Genomic DNA, 18,925 nt, shown 5'->3' on the forward strand with positions numbered 1-18,925 from the left:
TGGAAAACCTCTATCAGCAATGGCCATCAGAAAATTTGCCATCCAGTAGTTTATCCTGACAATTTGTTTTGAGAAAACACTTCACTGTTAACCCTTGTGTGGCCATGAATATGATTAATTCATAAAGAAAATCAAAGGGTTTGTTGTAACACAAATGATAAGGTTCATGGACTCATCTTAATTTTGAACACTGAAAGACCGTTCCTGCAACACTGCCACATGGTATTCGTTACAGATTCATATTTGTTGACATAGTTTTGAAAGCTTGGGGATCAGACTGAAACAATACACTTTTATGGGCTTGTTCAAACGTAACATCCAAACATACTTGCTGGAGTTTACAAAATAGTTTCATTGATCATTTTATTATTTTGACACAAAGATTTTGTCCACAAATTACTGAGATATCAAGAGGTATAATATTTCTTCTAGTGTTGTATATCATACGCTGTCAGTGCCACTGATCACACAACAATCCGCTTGAACAAGAGATATTAGTAAGATTGATAACCTTCCAGGATACAGTGACTCTGCTCAATGCCTGACTCCATGTTACAAATACTCATCATTCACAAGTATACTGTTTACTTCCTGTAATTTTATCTAAATAATTCATGATTATCGGAAAACCACAGAAAAAGCAGAAATGTACCCTGAAACAGTCTGTTTGATGAATATTTAATTTAACACTCTAAACTCTAATGTTGGTCTGCAGTTTTAGATTCTTGCCAGATTCTTTCAATTTCATAGATGGCTGAAATCACCAAATTGTGCGATTCTAAATGATAGATATGCTATATTTCTCAGACACCACTTAAATCAACAATCTGACCAATGCTAAATGCTGGATACTCTATATTTCTCAGACACCACTTAAATCAACAATCTGTCCACATACAATATACTTCTCAGAGACAATTGAAAGAATTTCCTTGTTAGTGCAGACCACTATGTCTAGGCTCTTCAATCAATTCTCCCCACACAAATCCATCAAATACAACTGTATTCATAGCCTGAGTTGGGGCCATCTTGACTTATCAAGGAGCCCAAACTTTGGAATCTATCAGCAAATGTTTGCCCAGCTTTAGTAACAGTTTGGTAGTGTTTCCTTCCAGCAATCAAGTACAAAGACCTACGTGACCCCCCTCTCCCCCTCAAACCCCCTTCTATCATCCATGGTTTGGGAATCTCCAACATGACTAAATGTTCCATCTTGGTATTGTGTGGATATGCCTGACAGATGGCATGCTGGAGGGGCTGAAATAGAGAGATACTATCACAGTTTGAGGTGTGGGAATGAGAGTTACCTGCCCTTGAGTGCCGTTGCTGGTGTTTGCTTCAGTGGTGGTCAAATACAGAAATCGGATGCCGTAGCAACATTGTTTAATTGCCTCTCTTGAGGAGATAACAAGGATTGAAACTTAATACCTTTCACCTGCACTACTCCTTTCCACAACAATTTGATGAACTTAGGACAACCACAAATATCTGAGTGAATAAATTCACGATTTAAATCAATCTGCATCATACATCACAATCCTATCAAGTCCTTGAACAATCTTTCGCTTGTTCTATAGATCTGCCTCAAAAATAGGAAATTCAGAAAAGGCTAAAATAAGAAAAACAAGGTGTTATAATACTACCAGCGATAAGGGTGGCTTTGACAACAAAAATAACAATGAAATGCCATCGTCAGATTTTAGATTATTATTATCTATAAACACCTAAGCCTGGCCTAAATAGAATTTATTTTTAAGGGTTTTGTTCGATGTTATCACCATAAGGAGAAGTGGACTTAACACGTCAGTTTGTACCGCTGGGCCAACAGGTCTACGTGGCCAGCCCCTGCAGGTGTTGCTCTAGATCAACACTTCAATGAAAACATGTCTTTAAAATAATTTTAAAACTTTCTTCAAAAGAACCTTTCCTCTTCTGTGGAATCAAGCAAACTAGACTTGGTTAGTTTTATCTAGACTTGCCTAGTTTTTAAAAAAAAAAAAATACCTAAAAAATATAAATTCGACAGACATGGTGCAGGAATGCTGACAAGGTGCTCACTGCATGGCCAGCCTCCTGCAGGTGCTGCTGATGAGGGGCTCACTCCACACAGGTCAAGGCATCCTTAATCAGCACCATTAGAAACTGGCTGATCAGCTGATCAATGTATGGATCTGTAGCCTGCTGAAATAGGCGTTGTTACTCCTGAAATGGACGCCCTAATGACGCCATCTCATGGATTTTGTGTACAAGTTACTCTGATAAAACTACTTGTCTGAGCTGAAACAGTGGTCAATAATGGTTATGACAAAATAAAAGTAATAATATTGGTAACTGGATCGGTTAAGATGAAATAAATACCCACATTTGTAAACTACATTTGAGTTAAGGTAGAAATCAAGATCAAGACATTCACTTTGTCATATCCACACGTGTAATATTAAACTTTGTGAGATGAAACTTCAATCTGCAATTTTTACAAAAGCACTCTTTCATGATGTCAAACAGTATCCCAAATTAGAACAATATTTCACAAAATTCAGACATTTAGTATGTAAGAGCTCTTAAAGTTTGACAGTGACAAATATCAACTTCAAACAAGCACTAATATGTCTCGCCACCAGTGGGTGCTACTTCCCTAAATGCTAATCCCAATACACACATTTAGAATCATATCTTCCAAAATGATGCCCAAAAAAGGCAACAAGGACAGAGGAGCTAGATTGTAACAACTCCTGAGATTTATTTTAATTGATTAAACCCTTAAATAAACACACTGCAACATCAGGATATCACAGACGTGTTTTCAGCAATGTGGGTTAATTGATAAAACTGTTTGAACAAGCGTGACAGCCCTTTCTTGTCAATATCAAAGACTTTGTAATTAGAGGGTTGTGTAACCAACAAAGGATTAAGCAGCCACTTTAGTTAATCCGTTATCAAACTGTTTATGTAAGCCACTCTGCAAGGGAGGTATATCCGTGGACTTAATGATCTTAGTGAGCTTACTGCTTAGATTAGTCCATAGTCTACAACAAAGACTGGCTACGTGTGAGTGACATCCGTCTACTTGACACTGTGACATTGACTTCATACAACACTCGCATAGTGCATACAAGTAATGTTCAGTGAGTGAGTTACTGAACTTAGATTAACGCCGGTTTGAGCAATGTTTCCGTTCTGTCACAGCCTGTCAGCTTGATGAGGGAGGAAAGCAGAAGAGTCGTGTGTACCACAGGCATGGCGCAGACAAACCTACAATCAGACGCATGTGGGAGTCAAACCCATCATCATAGGATTCTAACACATCTGGGCTGCGACACTCCCCACGACATGCCGTGCCTTACTCATCTAACATCACCTTGAGGACAGACAGATGGGAACACTACTTGATGTTCAACACACCAGTTAACAACCTCACACCAGTTAACATCCTCACACCAGTTAACAACCTCACACCAGTTAACAACCTCACACCAGTTAACATCCTCACACCAGTTAACAACCTCACACCAGTTAACATCCTCACACCAGTTAACATCCTCACACACACCAGTTAACAACCTCACACCAGTGAACATCTTCACATTTTGTGACCCAATATTCGGAGCAGATGAAGCAAAAAGAGAATCTCCAAATGACAAATATCAGCCCAACTAATACTTGAACAACACACAACCTATTTCCCTGTCAAATGACAAATATCAGCCCAACTAATACTTGAACAACACACAACCTATTTCCCTGTCAAATGACAAATATCAGCCCAACTAATACTTGAACAACACACAACCTATTTCCCTGTCAAATGACAAATATCAGCCCAACTAATACTTGAACAACACACAACCTATTTCCCTGTCAAATGACAAATATCAGCCCAACTAATACTTGAACAACACACAACCTATTTCCCTGTTAAATAAAAAGCTGATTTCAACAGAAAGGACTTTTCCCGATGACATAAAATTAATTCCGTTTCAAAACCCTCAAACATATATTCAACATTTGACAATGTGAGCGCTTGTACAGGGGCTCTTGTGAACACTAGAGGCACTAGCATAGTTTATATTCATTGATGACACGCTTACATCAGATACAGGCGCATAGGATGTAAGTATCACGACACTACATTCCCCAGCCACACTACGCTGTGAGACGGTGAACTCTGTGTGTAGGTGAAGAGCATTGTTCACGGCTTGCAAGTTTAAAACCCAGCACACACCAAACACAGCCCTGTATGGGGAATCTATTCAAGTGTGTTAGCCAACCAGTAATCTATTTACCCAAACGAGTCGGTAGCGATAGTCGACTTTATTCTCCGTGCCCCTTTCGACCCGCTTGAAGGTTTCCATTAGACAAGTTTACAACACCGGCACATGACTGCGGCACTGTGTTGCGGCTGGAAACTAGAAACCTATATCGGCCATGATGGCTGCTTCAATGACAGGGATTTTTTCATTATTTACATTGAATATTTGTGTCTAGGACAGTGTGGAGGGGACGAGGTGGATTGTGTGACTTTACTAACATTACCTGGAGAATTTCAACTTCAAAGGTATAATAATATCCATTGCCCCTAGTGTGCATTCCTGACGTGGTGTGGTGTGTAGTGGTGTGTAGTGGCGTGGTGTGGTGTGGTGTGGTGTGGTGTGGTGTGGTGTGGCGTGGCGTGGCGTGGCGTGGCGTGGCGTGGTGTGTAGTGTAGTGGTGTGGTGGCGTGTAGTGGTGTGGTGTGGTGTGGCGTGGCGTGGCGTGGCGTGGAGTGGTGTGGTGGCGTGGTGGCGTGGTGGCGTGGTGGCGTGGTGTCTGTGACATTGTTGTCCCACTCATAGACTGCAGGTGCAATACATATTCAATGTCATGATTTTGTTGTGTTTGTTGTTTAACGGCGCACTCAGCAATATTCCAGCTATATGACAGAAGTCTCTGAATAATCAAGCCTGGACCAGACAATCCAGTAATTGACTCAATGTCAGGAAGTAAGATCTTTATTTGTATATTCCAAAAAGATAACACTGACATAAAATACCAACAATTCTGTGAAAAATCAATAATATTAATAATGATCAAATATTTCTGAAACTAACAACACAATATGAACTGAACAATATGACAAACTCAACTCAAGTTTCTTGTAAACTAAAACACAATCCTTACTTAATTAAAAAGTAAAAAGAAATCAGCAGTTTGCAGTTCAAGAAAAATGCAGCTAAAAACGGTGGAAGGCCTTGAGGAGGAGATCGACGCTGACGTTGGGAGTCTCATCAGCACATAGCAATGACTCAACACTTTAATCTGCAGCCAAACACGCCTCTTGTCCACCAAGGGCAGACCTAACCCCGTGATATGGGTCTGGAGAGTTAGCAGGTAAGTGTGGAACACTGTCACCGGGCCTAGACACACAAGCTCGGGGTCCACTCACCAACATTGGTGTGGGCCAGCATGAATGGCCAATGGATGCCAGACATACCAACGTTACCCCGTTCACACAAAGACAGCGATGTTCTGAATAAAAGAGTGTCCGGAAATCAGCCTATCGTCCACCCCCTAGCGATAACGATCCTTTAAACACGCAAAAAGGTACAATCTGAACCCAAAGGCGGAACAACAACGAGAGAAAGGCCCGAATTCCTGATTCCCACCAGGCGATGTCCCACACCCCCCAGCTACTCGTGTGTATTGTGCAAGCTTGACATTATCACACTTGACCGCTGATTTAAGAGGAAGCCAATGGTCAGTGTGATTAAGTGTAGAGGGTTATTCATCACTGCTGAAAACGTCCCCAATCTTCAACCATTCAGTCATTGTGTCCGACTAACACCCGTGCTCAAATCCCTATGACAACCCTCAAATCCTTTGATTAAAACATAGTTAGTCACATTAAAGCAACTGTGTTGAAGCCAGTCAGGAGAAATAATTCCTGTGATCTTCACAAGATCTTAAAGAGGTATTTAGCACTACACAAAAATGGTTTTCAAGATTCAGATGTAACAGACCCTTTCACAATTAAATCTACCTTCCTCAAAGAAAGCAATTTATTTTCTGTCATACAATTTGGATAAAACCATTAACCTTCTACCTGGTACGCCATGCTCCGGGATTAAGGTTATCTAACATTAAGCTCTCCAAGTGCATTAGGAGGAGGGATGGGTCAATTATCAGCTGACTACTAAACCCTTAATCCTGTGGTCCTACCTGTACAGGTGACCTCCTACCTGTACAGGTGACCAGACCAACTGTAAGTCCCTGTCACACATGTAGCCATCACATGACCTGAACACTTAAACTAGATGCCCCATATTACATGTGAAGAACTGTCCACTTTGTAGCCGTCTTAAACTAGATGTCCCATATTACATGTGAAGAACCATCCACTTTGTAGCCATCTTAAACTAGATGTCCCATATTACATGTGAAGAACCATCCACTTTGTAGCCATCTTAAACTAGATGTCCCATATTACATGTGAAGAACCATCCACTTTGTAGCCGTCTTAAACTAGATGTCCCATATTACATGTGAAGAACTGTCCACTTTGTAGCCGTCTTAAACTAGATGTCCCATATTACATGTGAAGAACTGTCCACTTTGTAGCCGTCTTAAACTAGATGTCCCACATTACATGTGAAGAACTGTCCACTTTGTAGCCGTCTTAAACTAGATGTCCCATATTACATGTGAAGAACTGTCCACTTTGTAGCCGTCTTAAACTAGATGTCCCACATTACATGTGAAGAACTGTCCACTTTGTAGCCGTCTTAAACTAGATGTCCCACATTACATGTGAAGAACTGTCCACTCTGTAGCCGTCTTAAACTAGATGTCCCATATTACATGTGAAGAACTGTCCACTTTGTAGCCGTCTTAAACTAGATGTCCCATATTACATGTGAAGAACTGTCCACTCTGTAGCCGTCTTAAACTAGATGTCCCATATTACATGTGAAGAACTGTCCACTTTGTAGCCGTCTTAAACTAGATGTCCCATATTACATGTGAAGAACTGTCCACTCTGTAGCCGTCTTAAACTAGATGTCCCATATTACATGTGAAGAACCATCCACTCTGTAGCCGTCTTAAACTAGATGTCCCATATTACATGTGAAGAACTGTCCACTCTGTAGCCGTCTTAAACTAGATGTCCCATATTACATGTGATTAAGCTCACACGCCAGGAACACATGCACATACGAACATACCGGTATGATGTGTGAACCGATGCTCATGAACGAATCACATGTGACGTCAAAGATCCATGACTCTGATTAAACAGCAGCATATTTAATAATATAATACGCAAGTGAACTCAATATTGGCAAGCATTCCTCGACAATTAGCATAATGAACCATACTGATCTTCCATAACAGCAGTCAATCAGATCATGTCAAGCCACGGAGACGTCCATTCCCACCTGACAAATGTTCTAACTATAGCGTTGATGCAATACCTAAAACTGGAGTGTCAGCAGGTCGCTGGCTGTGGGTCTAACCTGGCCAGCACAGACTGGCTACATCAGAGGTCTTTAAACAACCCCTGTGAAAGCTTGTTGACAGGCTGGTGTGAATTTCATGTACACCTACCGACAATGATTAAGTGAAGAGGCGAAATGCAAACCCTTCACCCACCCAGCAAACTGTAATCAACGCCCCCCTGAGACGTTCTTTACATCGACTTGAGGCTTACTTCACCTCTGATGGTCAATGGTCACTTTCAACTGGCCACTTGCACAGTCTATATGCTTTGTTCATTTCTACAGGTGTGAGTTTACAACTGTGAACAGGGTTGTTTGCTTGTATGTTGATGAGCTATTTACAAGATTTGATCATGAGGTTAAATACCCATCTTAACAGGTGTGAAGACAGCAAACAGACACAAGACAGAAACATCTTATTGGGTTAACGAGTCATCAAAATAATGTCATTAGCCATATTGTTGAAACATATTCTCTGTCAGATATGTACATCACGTGAGTAAACACATGAAAATGAAAATGTCAACTGTACAATGGACCATGTGACGTACATGAATAAGATGTCTGTCTGTCTGATAATGTATTTATAAATGAACAAAAAGTCAAATAGAAACATAGTAGTGTTCGAAAAATATTGTAGGGAGACCCAATGGTAAAACAGGGGTCGTGATTCTTATCTGTACAGAAACATTTACCATAAATGTTTTTGAAATATTCATCATTGACTATATTCTTGACATCCTACAATTATGATGTCAATATCCAAATATGAAAAGACAGAACTGATCTGAAGTGGAAGTTTAGACATTGTGTCTGCACAGCCACACACAGGGACACACAGCCTAATTCCCCCCTTCACAGTTTATTACTGTTGAAGGCTGCAGGGATTAGGGTACCCCTCCAAGGTGTACTAAAACACCCAAGGGTTAAGATGACCACACCAATCTGACAGCAATGAACTCGGATCTCCCCCCTTGCTTATTGTCACCAAATCTGAAACCCTTCATTTTCACAGCTTTCCCACAAAAGACAAGGGTTTTATTTCTTGGGTTTTCAGTTGTAATCCCTGAACAGGAGCAGGGGGAGATTAGTGGAGGTACAAGGCAGGCAGCACTCTGTAGGCAGTAAACCTGTCTCCACAAACACGGCCAGTAATTAATCACAATCACACTCGGCCCTTTCAGATTGACATGGCAGAATGTGAACCAAATTTGAAAGATTAAACTTCCAATTTATTGCAGGTTGTTGGTGCAGATCAGGACTTAAATCAATCCAGTCAATTTCAATAACCACAATGACAAAAAAAATGTACAAACTCAACTTTAATTTTCTTCGGGGGTAAAAGATGTAAAACCTGCGAAGTAGAAACACTTGGTCAGTTTTTCAAATTCTACAAACTTGGCGCCAAATTGGCAATCTTGCAGGAATTATTTCCATGAGGGTGAGTTAAGTAAATGGTGCGTATGGTGCCCCCAGTATTTTAACAGAGTCTGTCTTAGCCCAACTTGGATGACAAATGATCCCCCGCTATCGGACAAAACAGGACTGCCTCCTTGGCAGAGATGTCCAATGTAATCCCATCAGCTGATTAAACCCTACTTTCAAAATTCACATTTGCTGAGACACTGTGTTGTGAAATGTATGTGAAAAGACTGAAAAAGTGGCATGCCTGATACAATCTGAAAGCCAATTGCCTGGGCAATCAATGGCTGTGTGCAGGGTGTTGGACTAAGGCCAACACAACTCAGAGAGTCTTCCAAATCCTTGGCCAAACTTTGGTAAAGAAACTGCACTTGATTTCATTACACTTGAGAAATGTTCCTGTGCACCACAAGAATAGAAACCTATAAAGGAATTCAAGGAAAAACTCCAGCTGATGAATGAGTTTATTTTTTAAACCATTCACCATCTCATGCTCATCATTCAACCAGAGAGAAAGTCGTTGGTGTCGACTGTTTCTTACAGAGCTCAGAATATTAACAATGTCCAACAAATGCATCTCGATACCAGTTGTGCTCCACATTACGCTGCATGATATCAAAGCATCAAGTTTAAGGTTCATGTCTCTAAACATGTTCATGATGCAACATGGTTTTCATGGTAATGCAAACTTTTGTACCTCTAACAGTGATGTCCACTACAGTCTGTGGATGGACACCTCTAACAGTACTGACCACCACAGTCTGTGAATGGTCACCTCTAACAGTACTGACCACCACAGACTGTGAATGGACACCTCTAACAGTACTGACCACTACAGTCTGTGAATGGACACCTCTAACAATACTGACCACCACAGTCTGTGAATGGTCACCTCTAACAGTACTGACCACTACAGTCTGTGAATGGACACCTCTAACAGTGCTGACCACTACAGTCTGTGAATGGACACCTCTAACAGTGCTGACCACTACAGTCTGTGAATGGACACCTCTAACAGTGCTGACCACTTCAGTCTGTGAATGGACACCTCTAACAGTACTGACCACTACAGTCTGTGAATGGACACCTCTAACAGTACTGACCACTCGTCTGTCAATGGTCGGCTGTAACAGTACTGACCACTACAGTCTGTGAATGGACACCTCTAACAGTACTGACCACCAGTCTGTGGATGGTCACCTGTAACAGTACTGACCATTACAGTCTGTGAATGGACCCCTTTAACAGTACTGACCACCACAGTCTGTGAATGGACACCTGTAACACTACTGACCATTACAGTCTGTGAATGGACACCTGTAACAGTACTGACTACCACAGTCTGTGAATGGGCACCTCTAACAGTACTGACCACCACAGTCTGTGAATGGACACCTCTAACAATACTGACCACTACAGTCTGTGGATGGACACCTCTAACACCATTGACCACTGCAGTCTGTGAATGGTCACCTGTAACAGTGCTGACCACTACAGTCTGTGAATGGACACCTCTAACGGTGCTGACCACTGCAGTCTGTGAATGGTCACCTCTAACAGTACTGACCACTACAGTCTGTAAATGGACACCTCTAACAGTGCTGACCACTACAGTCTGTGAATGGACACCTCTAACAGTACTGACCACTACAGTCTGTGAATGGACACCTCTAACAATACTGACCACTACAGTCTGTGGATGGACTCTTCTAACACCATTGACCACTGCAGTCTGTGAATGGTCACCTCTAACAGTGCTGACCACTAGTATGTGAATGGTCACCTGTAACAGTGCTGACCACTACAGTCTGTGAATGGACACCTCTAACACCATTGACCACTGCAGTCTGTGAATGGTCACCTCTAACAGTGCTGACCACTAGTATGTGAATGGTCACCTCTAACAGTGCTGACCACTAGTATGTGGATGGTCACCTGTAACAGTGCTGACCACTACAGTCTGTGGATGGACACCTCTAACACCATTGACCACTGCAGTCTGTGAATGGTCACCTCTAACAGTGCTGACCACTAGTATGTGAATGGTCACCTCTAACAGTGCTGACCACTAGTATGTGGATGGTCAACTGTAACAGTGCTGACCACTACAGTCTGTGAATGGACACCTCTAACAGTACTGACCACTACAGTCTGTGAATGGTCACCTCTAACAGTACTGACCACTAGTCTGTGAATGGACACCTGTAACAGTGCTGACCACTACAGTCTGTGAATGGTCACCTGTAACAGTGCTGACCACTACAGTCTGTGAATGGTCACCTGTAACAGTACTGACCACTACAGTCTGTGAATGGTCACCTGTAACAGTGCTGACCACTACAGTCTGTGGATGGACACCTCTAACAGTACTGACCACTAGTCTGTGAATGGACACCTGTAACAGTGCTGACCACTACAGTCTGTGAATGGACACCTCTAACAGTACTGACCAACCACAGTCTGTGAATGGTCACCTGTAACAGTGCTGACCACCACAGTCTGTCAATGGACACCTGTAACAGTGCTGACCACTACAGTCTGTGAATGGTCACCTGTAATAGTGCTGACCACTACAGTCTGTGAAAGGACACCTGTATCAGTGCTGACCACTGTGGCTTGAGAGCTTGACCACTGGTCACAGAGTGTGTATTATCACTTGTGTGTTTCCGTGCTGGGAGCGTGAGAGATGGATGCAAACAAGCATAGAGCACGTAGCCGTTGTTCTACACACACGGCCAACAGAGGGCCAACAACCCATGGGCATGAAGCTGCCATGTAAGTAAACACCCTCATGAGAAGTTAGCAGGGGCAAATTGGACATAATTGGTCAGTGTTGCAGCACATCAAAGTACACTTGTGCAAACACACCTCGGCAAAAACGTGACGCATTCATATCAGTGTAAATTTCAGAAGTTCACAGATCTAAAAATACCACACATGAATGTAATCGACAAAGGCAGGGTTGCCTTTGTAAATGCTGTTAGAGAGATACAAGTCAGTCCTCTCACTGCTAGACTCGTCCTGGTTGGACTTGTGCCACCGTAACAGTTGGATGATAGGAAAACACATGCTCTGTTACATACGGAACATTCCCCGCGAGCTCAGTGCTAGTTGTTAAGTATGTACAGAAGTACTGGATAAAGAACATGTCGACCAACACACAACATTCCATCACCAATCTATCTTCCTGGACCCATCCCGTCAATCAATACATGAAACCTACATGAAATGTACGTGAAATACACGCCCTCTCTTCTCCGGAGAAGGTCACTCAAAAGAAACAGAAAAGGAATTGATGAGGCTGAGTTGTGTCTGGGTGGACTCAGTACAAACTGAGGAGGATGCTGGTCCCGAGGATGCATTGGGTGCAACCTGCATCATCAGTGTTGTCCTTACAATCAATAGTCATACACTGAAGATCAGTCTGTCGTCGGGGCTCGGGGAGGTGTGTGTGTGTCTGTCTGTGTGTGTAGTGAGTGAGTATGATTTTACGCCGCTTTTAGCAATATTCCAGCAATATCACAGCGGGGGACACCATGTCAGGAATCGAATCCGGGTCTTCGGAGTGACGAGTGAACAGGTTGGATGGGTGATGACGAGCACCAACAATTCACAAATGTCACTACCATATTCTGAGCTGTCAAGTATTGATAAACCCTGTCACCTGTCTCCGTCAATAGTAATCAGTGTTTAAAAATATTAGCAGTCTAGTTTCACTTTACATGTGGGCACTTCATTCTACTTTCAATTTCTACACAATGACCTTTTCAACTTGCTATCCATAGGCTGTTCCTCAAAAATATCCCTGGAGTATATTCTGCAGCTCAAAATCTACTGCGTCCATTTATCAAAATAGAATACGCTAACTACATGTGTACACCAACACCCTTGTCAGACTTGATGGTTGGATAAATAATTCATCACTCTTAATGCTCAATGTGAGTTTGAAACATAAACCCTCACATCCTCAATCTCTGTGTACAATATTAATGTAAGTAGAGAAATATACCATGCTCTCTTGGAGACATCTTTGAATAAGTCATTGGACCATTAAGTGTCAATTAGTTTCAAATGTCATACACTTGAGATACAAAGACAAAACCTGATGTCACATATCCGAGATGGTGGTACGAGAGCACCGTGTCAAGGGAGAATTACCGTGTAAATGCAGCATAAACATTCATATAGACTTTTGACAACAGCTGCCATGAAATCAATAACTTATCCCACAATGGTACAAAGCTGTGGCAGAGGCTATTGACGATGGACAATTGAAATCAACACTTTATGGACTGTCGTACATATCGAGCACGTGTGTTGGATTGTCAATGTCACATTCAAAAATCAGATTAATTACTTAAGTCACACTACTTTATGTGAATCCAGTAAATCTCTTTTTAACCCGTAACACTTTCCATTCAATACTTTTAAGAATTATTGACATTTGTTTTAAATTGCCCCAAATTGGTTGAAAGAATATTGCGCTGACAACACTTTCTACCATATAGACACCGCAACTGGCAAAGTAAACGCATGATGTCGTGTAGTCTCACCATAGATACGACCTGAAATTGATGGCCGTGTTTGTACATTTTGACAAAGCAAATTGAAATTCATTTCAAAAGCAATCCAGTGCCCTTTAAACAAAATGACTACACAAATCATTTTACAAAAAAATCACTAAAATCAACAGTGAGCATTCATCAAAACAGGATTGGTAAATATAAACCAAAGAGTGGGAAAAGGCAGGGCGTAATTTGGTTAGCACAGTTGCAACTTTCAACAAGGCCATTGATAGCCCCAAGTGTATGAGGCCTTCTAAGCACAAACATTGCTTGTTTACAGACGCAAATCTGTCTCTATTCAATATTTGGTCATCTCCTGTTGTATCTTGATACCGAAGACTAGTTCTAGCTTAGGAGCTCTACTACAGCCAGTCCACATCATTGTCAAAAGCAGATGACATAGGCCAAAATATCTTTATGTTTCCATTTAAATTTTATTATCTTGAAATATGACAAAAACTTTGGCCAGTGTGGTTTTAATGACGTCCATATCCTTCACAAGAACAGAAGCAATGATTCCAGAATGTAAAAAAATAATAAAATGTCACTGCCTGAAGCTTGTGATAAATGCTGAGACAGCAAGCGCCGAATCTGATGAGGTTAACAACACTAACAGATGTAGGTACTATTTTCAAATGTCTTTCCAGTCTGACTAATTTTTTAAATACATTCAGGTGTCATTTTCTAAATTCTATTAAAAAAAATCCAGATGTGGGTGCTAAAGGTGAAAGTAGGTGTTTACACCGTCTTACCTTGAAACCGAGCCAAACTCTCCATCACAAGCTTCTTCAAATATGCATTGGTTGATCGTAGACTGTCTTTTAAATATCTCTCTGCAGCCTTCACATATTTCTCCTCTGTATCTTTCGTGCAGCACGATTTGTGGTGCTTAAGTTCTTTACCATTGAAACACACTGACACACCTGAATCTGAAATCAAATTTTGGTTAAAATTTAAGGACTTTGGCTGTTTGGGGAAGCTACTCCCAACCTCAAAGAACTAGGTACGAGGAAGATTGAAGAAATATTGGAACAATATTTGGACAAAAAAAAATTCAGAATCAAGAAGGCAGTATTTGTGATGAGGAACTTTCTATGGGTAAACTTAGCCATATGTTTCTCTGACTAACCGTGTGTTGAAGTGTTTGTCTGACAGAGGATAACCTAAGTCCTTACAAGATATTAATTGTAAAATTATGTTGTATTAAGTATGTTGTAAACATGGTGTATCTGGACATATTTATTCACCAGGCTCACAATGTCACACATCACCATTTATTTCAATAACCATTTTATAAGTTATTATCCATCTTATCAAAATGAACATTGTTTAGTATTATTCCACATATTTGGACATTGTTTATTTTCACCATGCCTTCACAAAGCTTGGATAACACTGTTTTCAACTGCCGATGACTTTAAACAATGTTCTATGAAACACATTAACCACAAATGATAATTCTTTATTTGATGTGTTACACAAAAGACTAGAAAGTAACCAAATAAAATTGGGTAAGTCTAGTTATAACATCATTATCCACATAGTAAAAAGGTAACATAGTCATATCTCTGAGCATATGTCGGTAATTCAGCTGTCAAAATTACTATTTCGACTGATATTTCTTTCATATTTTGAAACCCAAAATATGTTCTAACAATAAAGCTTACTGGATAGAGTCAAATACCGTACATGATCGGAAATCACGCAATATCTAGGCCATCTAGTGCGTAGGAAACACAAGCCTTTCCACGTTTGTATTGCGGCATGTTGTGTGAGACACAAAAAAGAAAAGGGGCTTCGGTATCGCAACATTCACAAAAGCAATGAAACTCAAACAGAACGCACGTCTCGCGGTTCAAAATGAAAAACATGGATTTCGTTGTGGGGTCAGTATACTTACCATGTACTTTGTTATCGGGTACTAGATTATGTGAGCCTATCTTTTTGTGTGAAAACTCGCGTTGAACCCGTCCACATTCTTTTCCCTGATGTCTATGAGAAGGTGCCGAAGCAAGCGCAACGGCTATCACACACACGCTGACACACAACAACGATATAATCCGGCAGAGAGAAACCATGTTCATCACATGAGACACACAAATGTACAATCCAAGAAAATGTGGTATGAAAATAGACCAGGCGAACTAAGAGAAACAACACGCTGTCGTCTTCACGAACCGTCCATAGATGAATGCCTACATGAAGTCGCCATTTGCATGAGTAATACTTGAGGTCACGGGGTCAACACCTCTCCAATCTGATTGGCTGATAGATTCAGTTAGCGGGACCTGCCATACGGAGCTCCGCTTCAGACATAATCTGACACCTGAGTCGTTTTCTTAGTAAAACGCGTAGATTTTAAAGAAATGTAATCCGATTAGCTATCCAGTCGCGTCATTTTGCTAGATAAACATCATATCATATTGCATCCGAAAACGAACACTCAAGCACCTTTATTAATACATTTACAGGATTATATGAAAACGACAGCCCTACCGACATTATACAAGATTAATCAATCCTATGATCCATAAGACACATTTGCCAACGAAGCCTGACTGATCGGACCTGTAAACGTCTTCAAAGGCTTAACCGTCCACTGCATGGCATAACGCTGCTGGTATATAATGCTTTTAGTAGGAGTCGACAATTGAGGATTAGGTTATAGCAATCTGTGACATCGTACTCCGACGGCGTGTATCGTTCGTCATTCCATCAACCACCGGTTTGTCATTCCCGGATTATTTAACCGCTGTTATATAACTGCATCAGCAGCCATCAACATCAGCTTATTGGTCGCTTTAACTGAACAACTGGTGATTTTACTTGACTGGTGACCTGTGATTTGACTTGACTGGTGTGCCGTGATTTGACTTGACTGGTGACCTGTGATTTGACTTGACTGGTGTCCCGTGATTTGACTGCAGTCGTCTGCGGCACGCTATTTGCTGGTCAGAGTTGCGTCCCCTTTTAGCGTACCAGACATCGACAATCGTAGGGGGGGAGGGGGATACCAGATTCGCCCTGACTACGTGTCTCGGTTTGTCAGCACCAAAGCGGTAAACTTCCACGTCTGCTTCATTCTGGGGTTCCCTCCCACATTAAGCTGACACGTCATGATATAACTGGAACACTAGCTGTTCACATCTCTCTCACTCCCACATTAAGCTGACACGCCGTGATATAACTGGAACACTACCTGTTCACATCTCACTCACTCCCACATTAAGCTGACACGTCGTGATATAACTGGAACACTACCTGTTCACATCTCACTCACTCCCACATTAAGCTGACACGTCGTGATATAACTGGAACACTAGCTGTTCACATCTCACTCACTCACACATTAAGCTGACACGTCGTGATATAACTGGAACACTAGCTGTTCACATCTCACTCACTCCCACATTGAGCTGACACGTCGTGATATAACTGGAACACTAGCTGTTCACATCTCACTCACTCCCACATTGAGCTGACACGTCGTGATATAACTGGAACACTAGCTGTTCACATCTCACTCACTCCTACATTAAGCTGACACCAGACAGATAACTCACTCACTTGAATGTGTCGTCACAAAGGTGCAATATTTCATGTATAATTTTGTACATTCGTCTGCGCTTACATTCGTTAAGACGCGCCTCTGTCCGTACTTACATGCGATATTTGTCACCGCCCACATCCGCTTCCGTAACCTCCAAGAAGGCATTCGGCACCACTCGAAACTTGTGTAACCTTATTCAGCATACCCCGGAATGACATGAGTTGGCCACAAATGGATCATGACAATTTATGGACGTCTTCCACGAAAGTACGCATGTTTGTACCTATTTGAGAAAGAGGCACACTATCCTAGAGTTAATAATATTATTTGTTTGTTTCTTTTTTATTTGTATAACGCCGCACTCAGCAATATTCCAGCTATATGACGGCGGCCTGTAAATAATCGAGTCTGGAACAGACAATCGAGTGATTGACATCATGAACATCGACATGTATCAACAAAGTCAGCGAGTCTGACCACCCGGTCCCGTTCGTCACCTCTTACGACATGCATAGTCGCTTTTTACGGCAGATGGGTTGCTGAAGATCTGTTCTACCCCGGAGCTTCACGGGTGGAGACAAGCACGGGTTGCTGAAGAGCTGTTCTACTCCGGACCTTCACGGGTGGAGACAAGCACGGGTTGCTGAAGAGCTGTTCTACTCCGGACCTTCACGGGTGGAGACAAGCACGGGTTGCTGAAGAGCTGTTCTACTCCGGAGCTTCACGGGTGGAGACAAGCACGGGTTGCTGAAGAGCTGTTCTACTCCGGACCTTCACGGGTGGAGACAAGCACGGGTTGCTGAAGATTTGTTCTACTCCGGAGCTTCACGGGTCCCTGGAGATAATACGACCCTTTTGTATACATATAAAGGAATGAAGTTAAAATATTAAAAACAAACGAGATAAATACTGTCAGTTATGCTTTGTTCTAAAACCTTTAACACGGTGAATGATTTCCCGATATAGCACAACAGTAAAGTGTAAGATTGAAGCAGTAGGCGACAAGTGTGCATAGCTCATTGATATACACTCTGAATCCTCAGGTTCATTAGGCCCGTCAGGGCAAACAATAGCAGCCTTAAACAAGTCATAGATGGTGCACACAGACGTATATTTGACGATTGAATATCACACACTGCTCCCAAAGAGTACACCTCTTCTGTTTTTCATCTTCTCTCGTATCTTGTACAACGATAATAAAAAGATACAGATATTATGTATAGGATAATTTCTTGATGTTCTACACAATACTTGTATAAATCTTTCTCATTTATTGAAGGGGGCATGGGTAGCCCTGTCGTATAAGGCGCCGCGATTCGCTGTGCAGAGTTGCGTCCCTTGGGCACGCCAGAAACCTATGATTGTGGGTTCAAATCCCGGTTCGCCCCTATTATGTTTCTAGGTTTGTCAGCACCATACCCGTGCTCGTGGGTTCACCAAAGTGGTAAACGTCTGAGACCTGCATCACTTCGGGCTGTCATCCTACATTAAGCTGACACGCCGTGATATAACTGGAATAATGTTAAAAGCGGTGTTAAACCCAACTCACTCACTCATTTACTCAAACAATCGGGATTAGACCCATTTGAATATTCAAACTATATCACATATATAAGCTCATAAAGGGGTTTCATGCGTGCACATTTGAGGGGTGGCTCTGTATACCACGTGTAATTATATATAGGGCGGACATTTTCATTACTCTCCTGTGCACATACTTACTACATAATTTCAAAATTGTTGCACCTGAGTCGGCCCGTGAAGAACCGGGATAGAATGGGTCTTCAGCAACCCATGCTTGCCGTGAAAGGCGACTATGCTTGACGTAAGAGGTGGACTAACGATATCGGGTGGTCAGGCTCGCCGACTTGGTTGATGCATGTCATCAATCCAAATTGCTTGGACCGATGTTCATG

At 41.8% G+C, this 18,925-nt stretch overlaps 1 protein-coding gene across 1 annotated transcript in view; it reads right to left on the reverse strand.

The window, feature by feature from the left end:
* Positions 1 to 15,668, reverse strand: part of LOC139448555 (glypican-5-like) — a 131,801-nt gene extending 116,133 nt beyond the window's left edge. The window contains exons 1-2 of the mRNA XM_071230121.1: positions 15,360 to 15,668; positions 14,212 to 14,388 (exon numbers count right to left, since the gene is read on the reverse strand). Of these exons, the coding sequence (XP_071086222.1) occupies positions 14,212 to 14,388; positions 15,360 to 15,543 (361 nt within the window). The 5' untranslated portion in view covers positions 15,544 to 15,668. The remainder of the gene's footprint in view (positions 1 to 14,211; positions 14,389 to 15,359) is intronic.
* Positions 15,669 to 18,925: the final 3,257 nt, after the last annotated feature.

This window comes from Haliotis cracherodii, unplaced genomic scaffold (assembly GCF_022045235.1).
Source record: "Haliotis cracherodii isolate W230 unplaced genomic scaffold, xgHalCrac1.p SCAF_7, whole genome shotgun sequence".
Lineage (NCBI taxonomy): Eukaryota > Metazoa > Mollusca > Gastropoda > Lepetellida > Haliotidae > Haliotis > Haliotis cracherodii.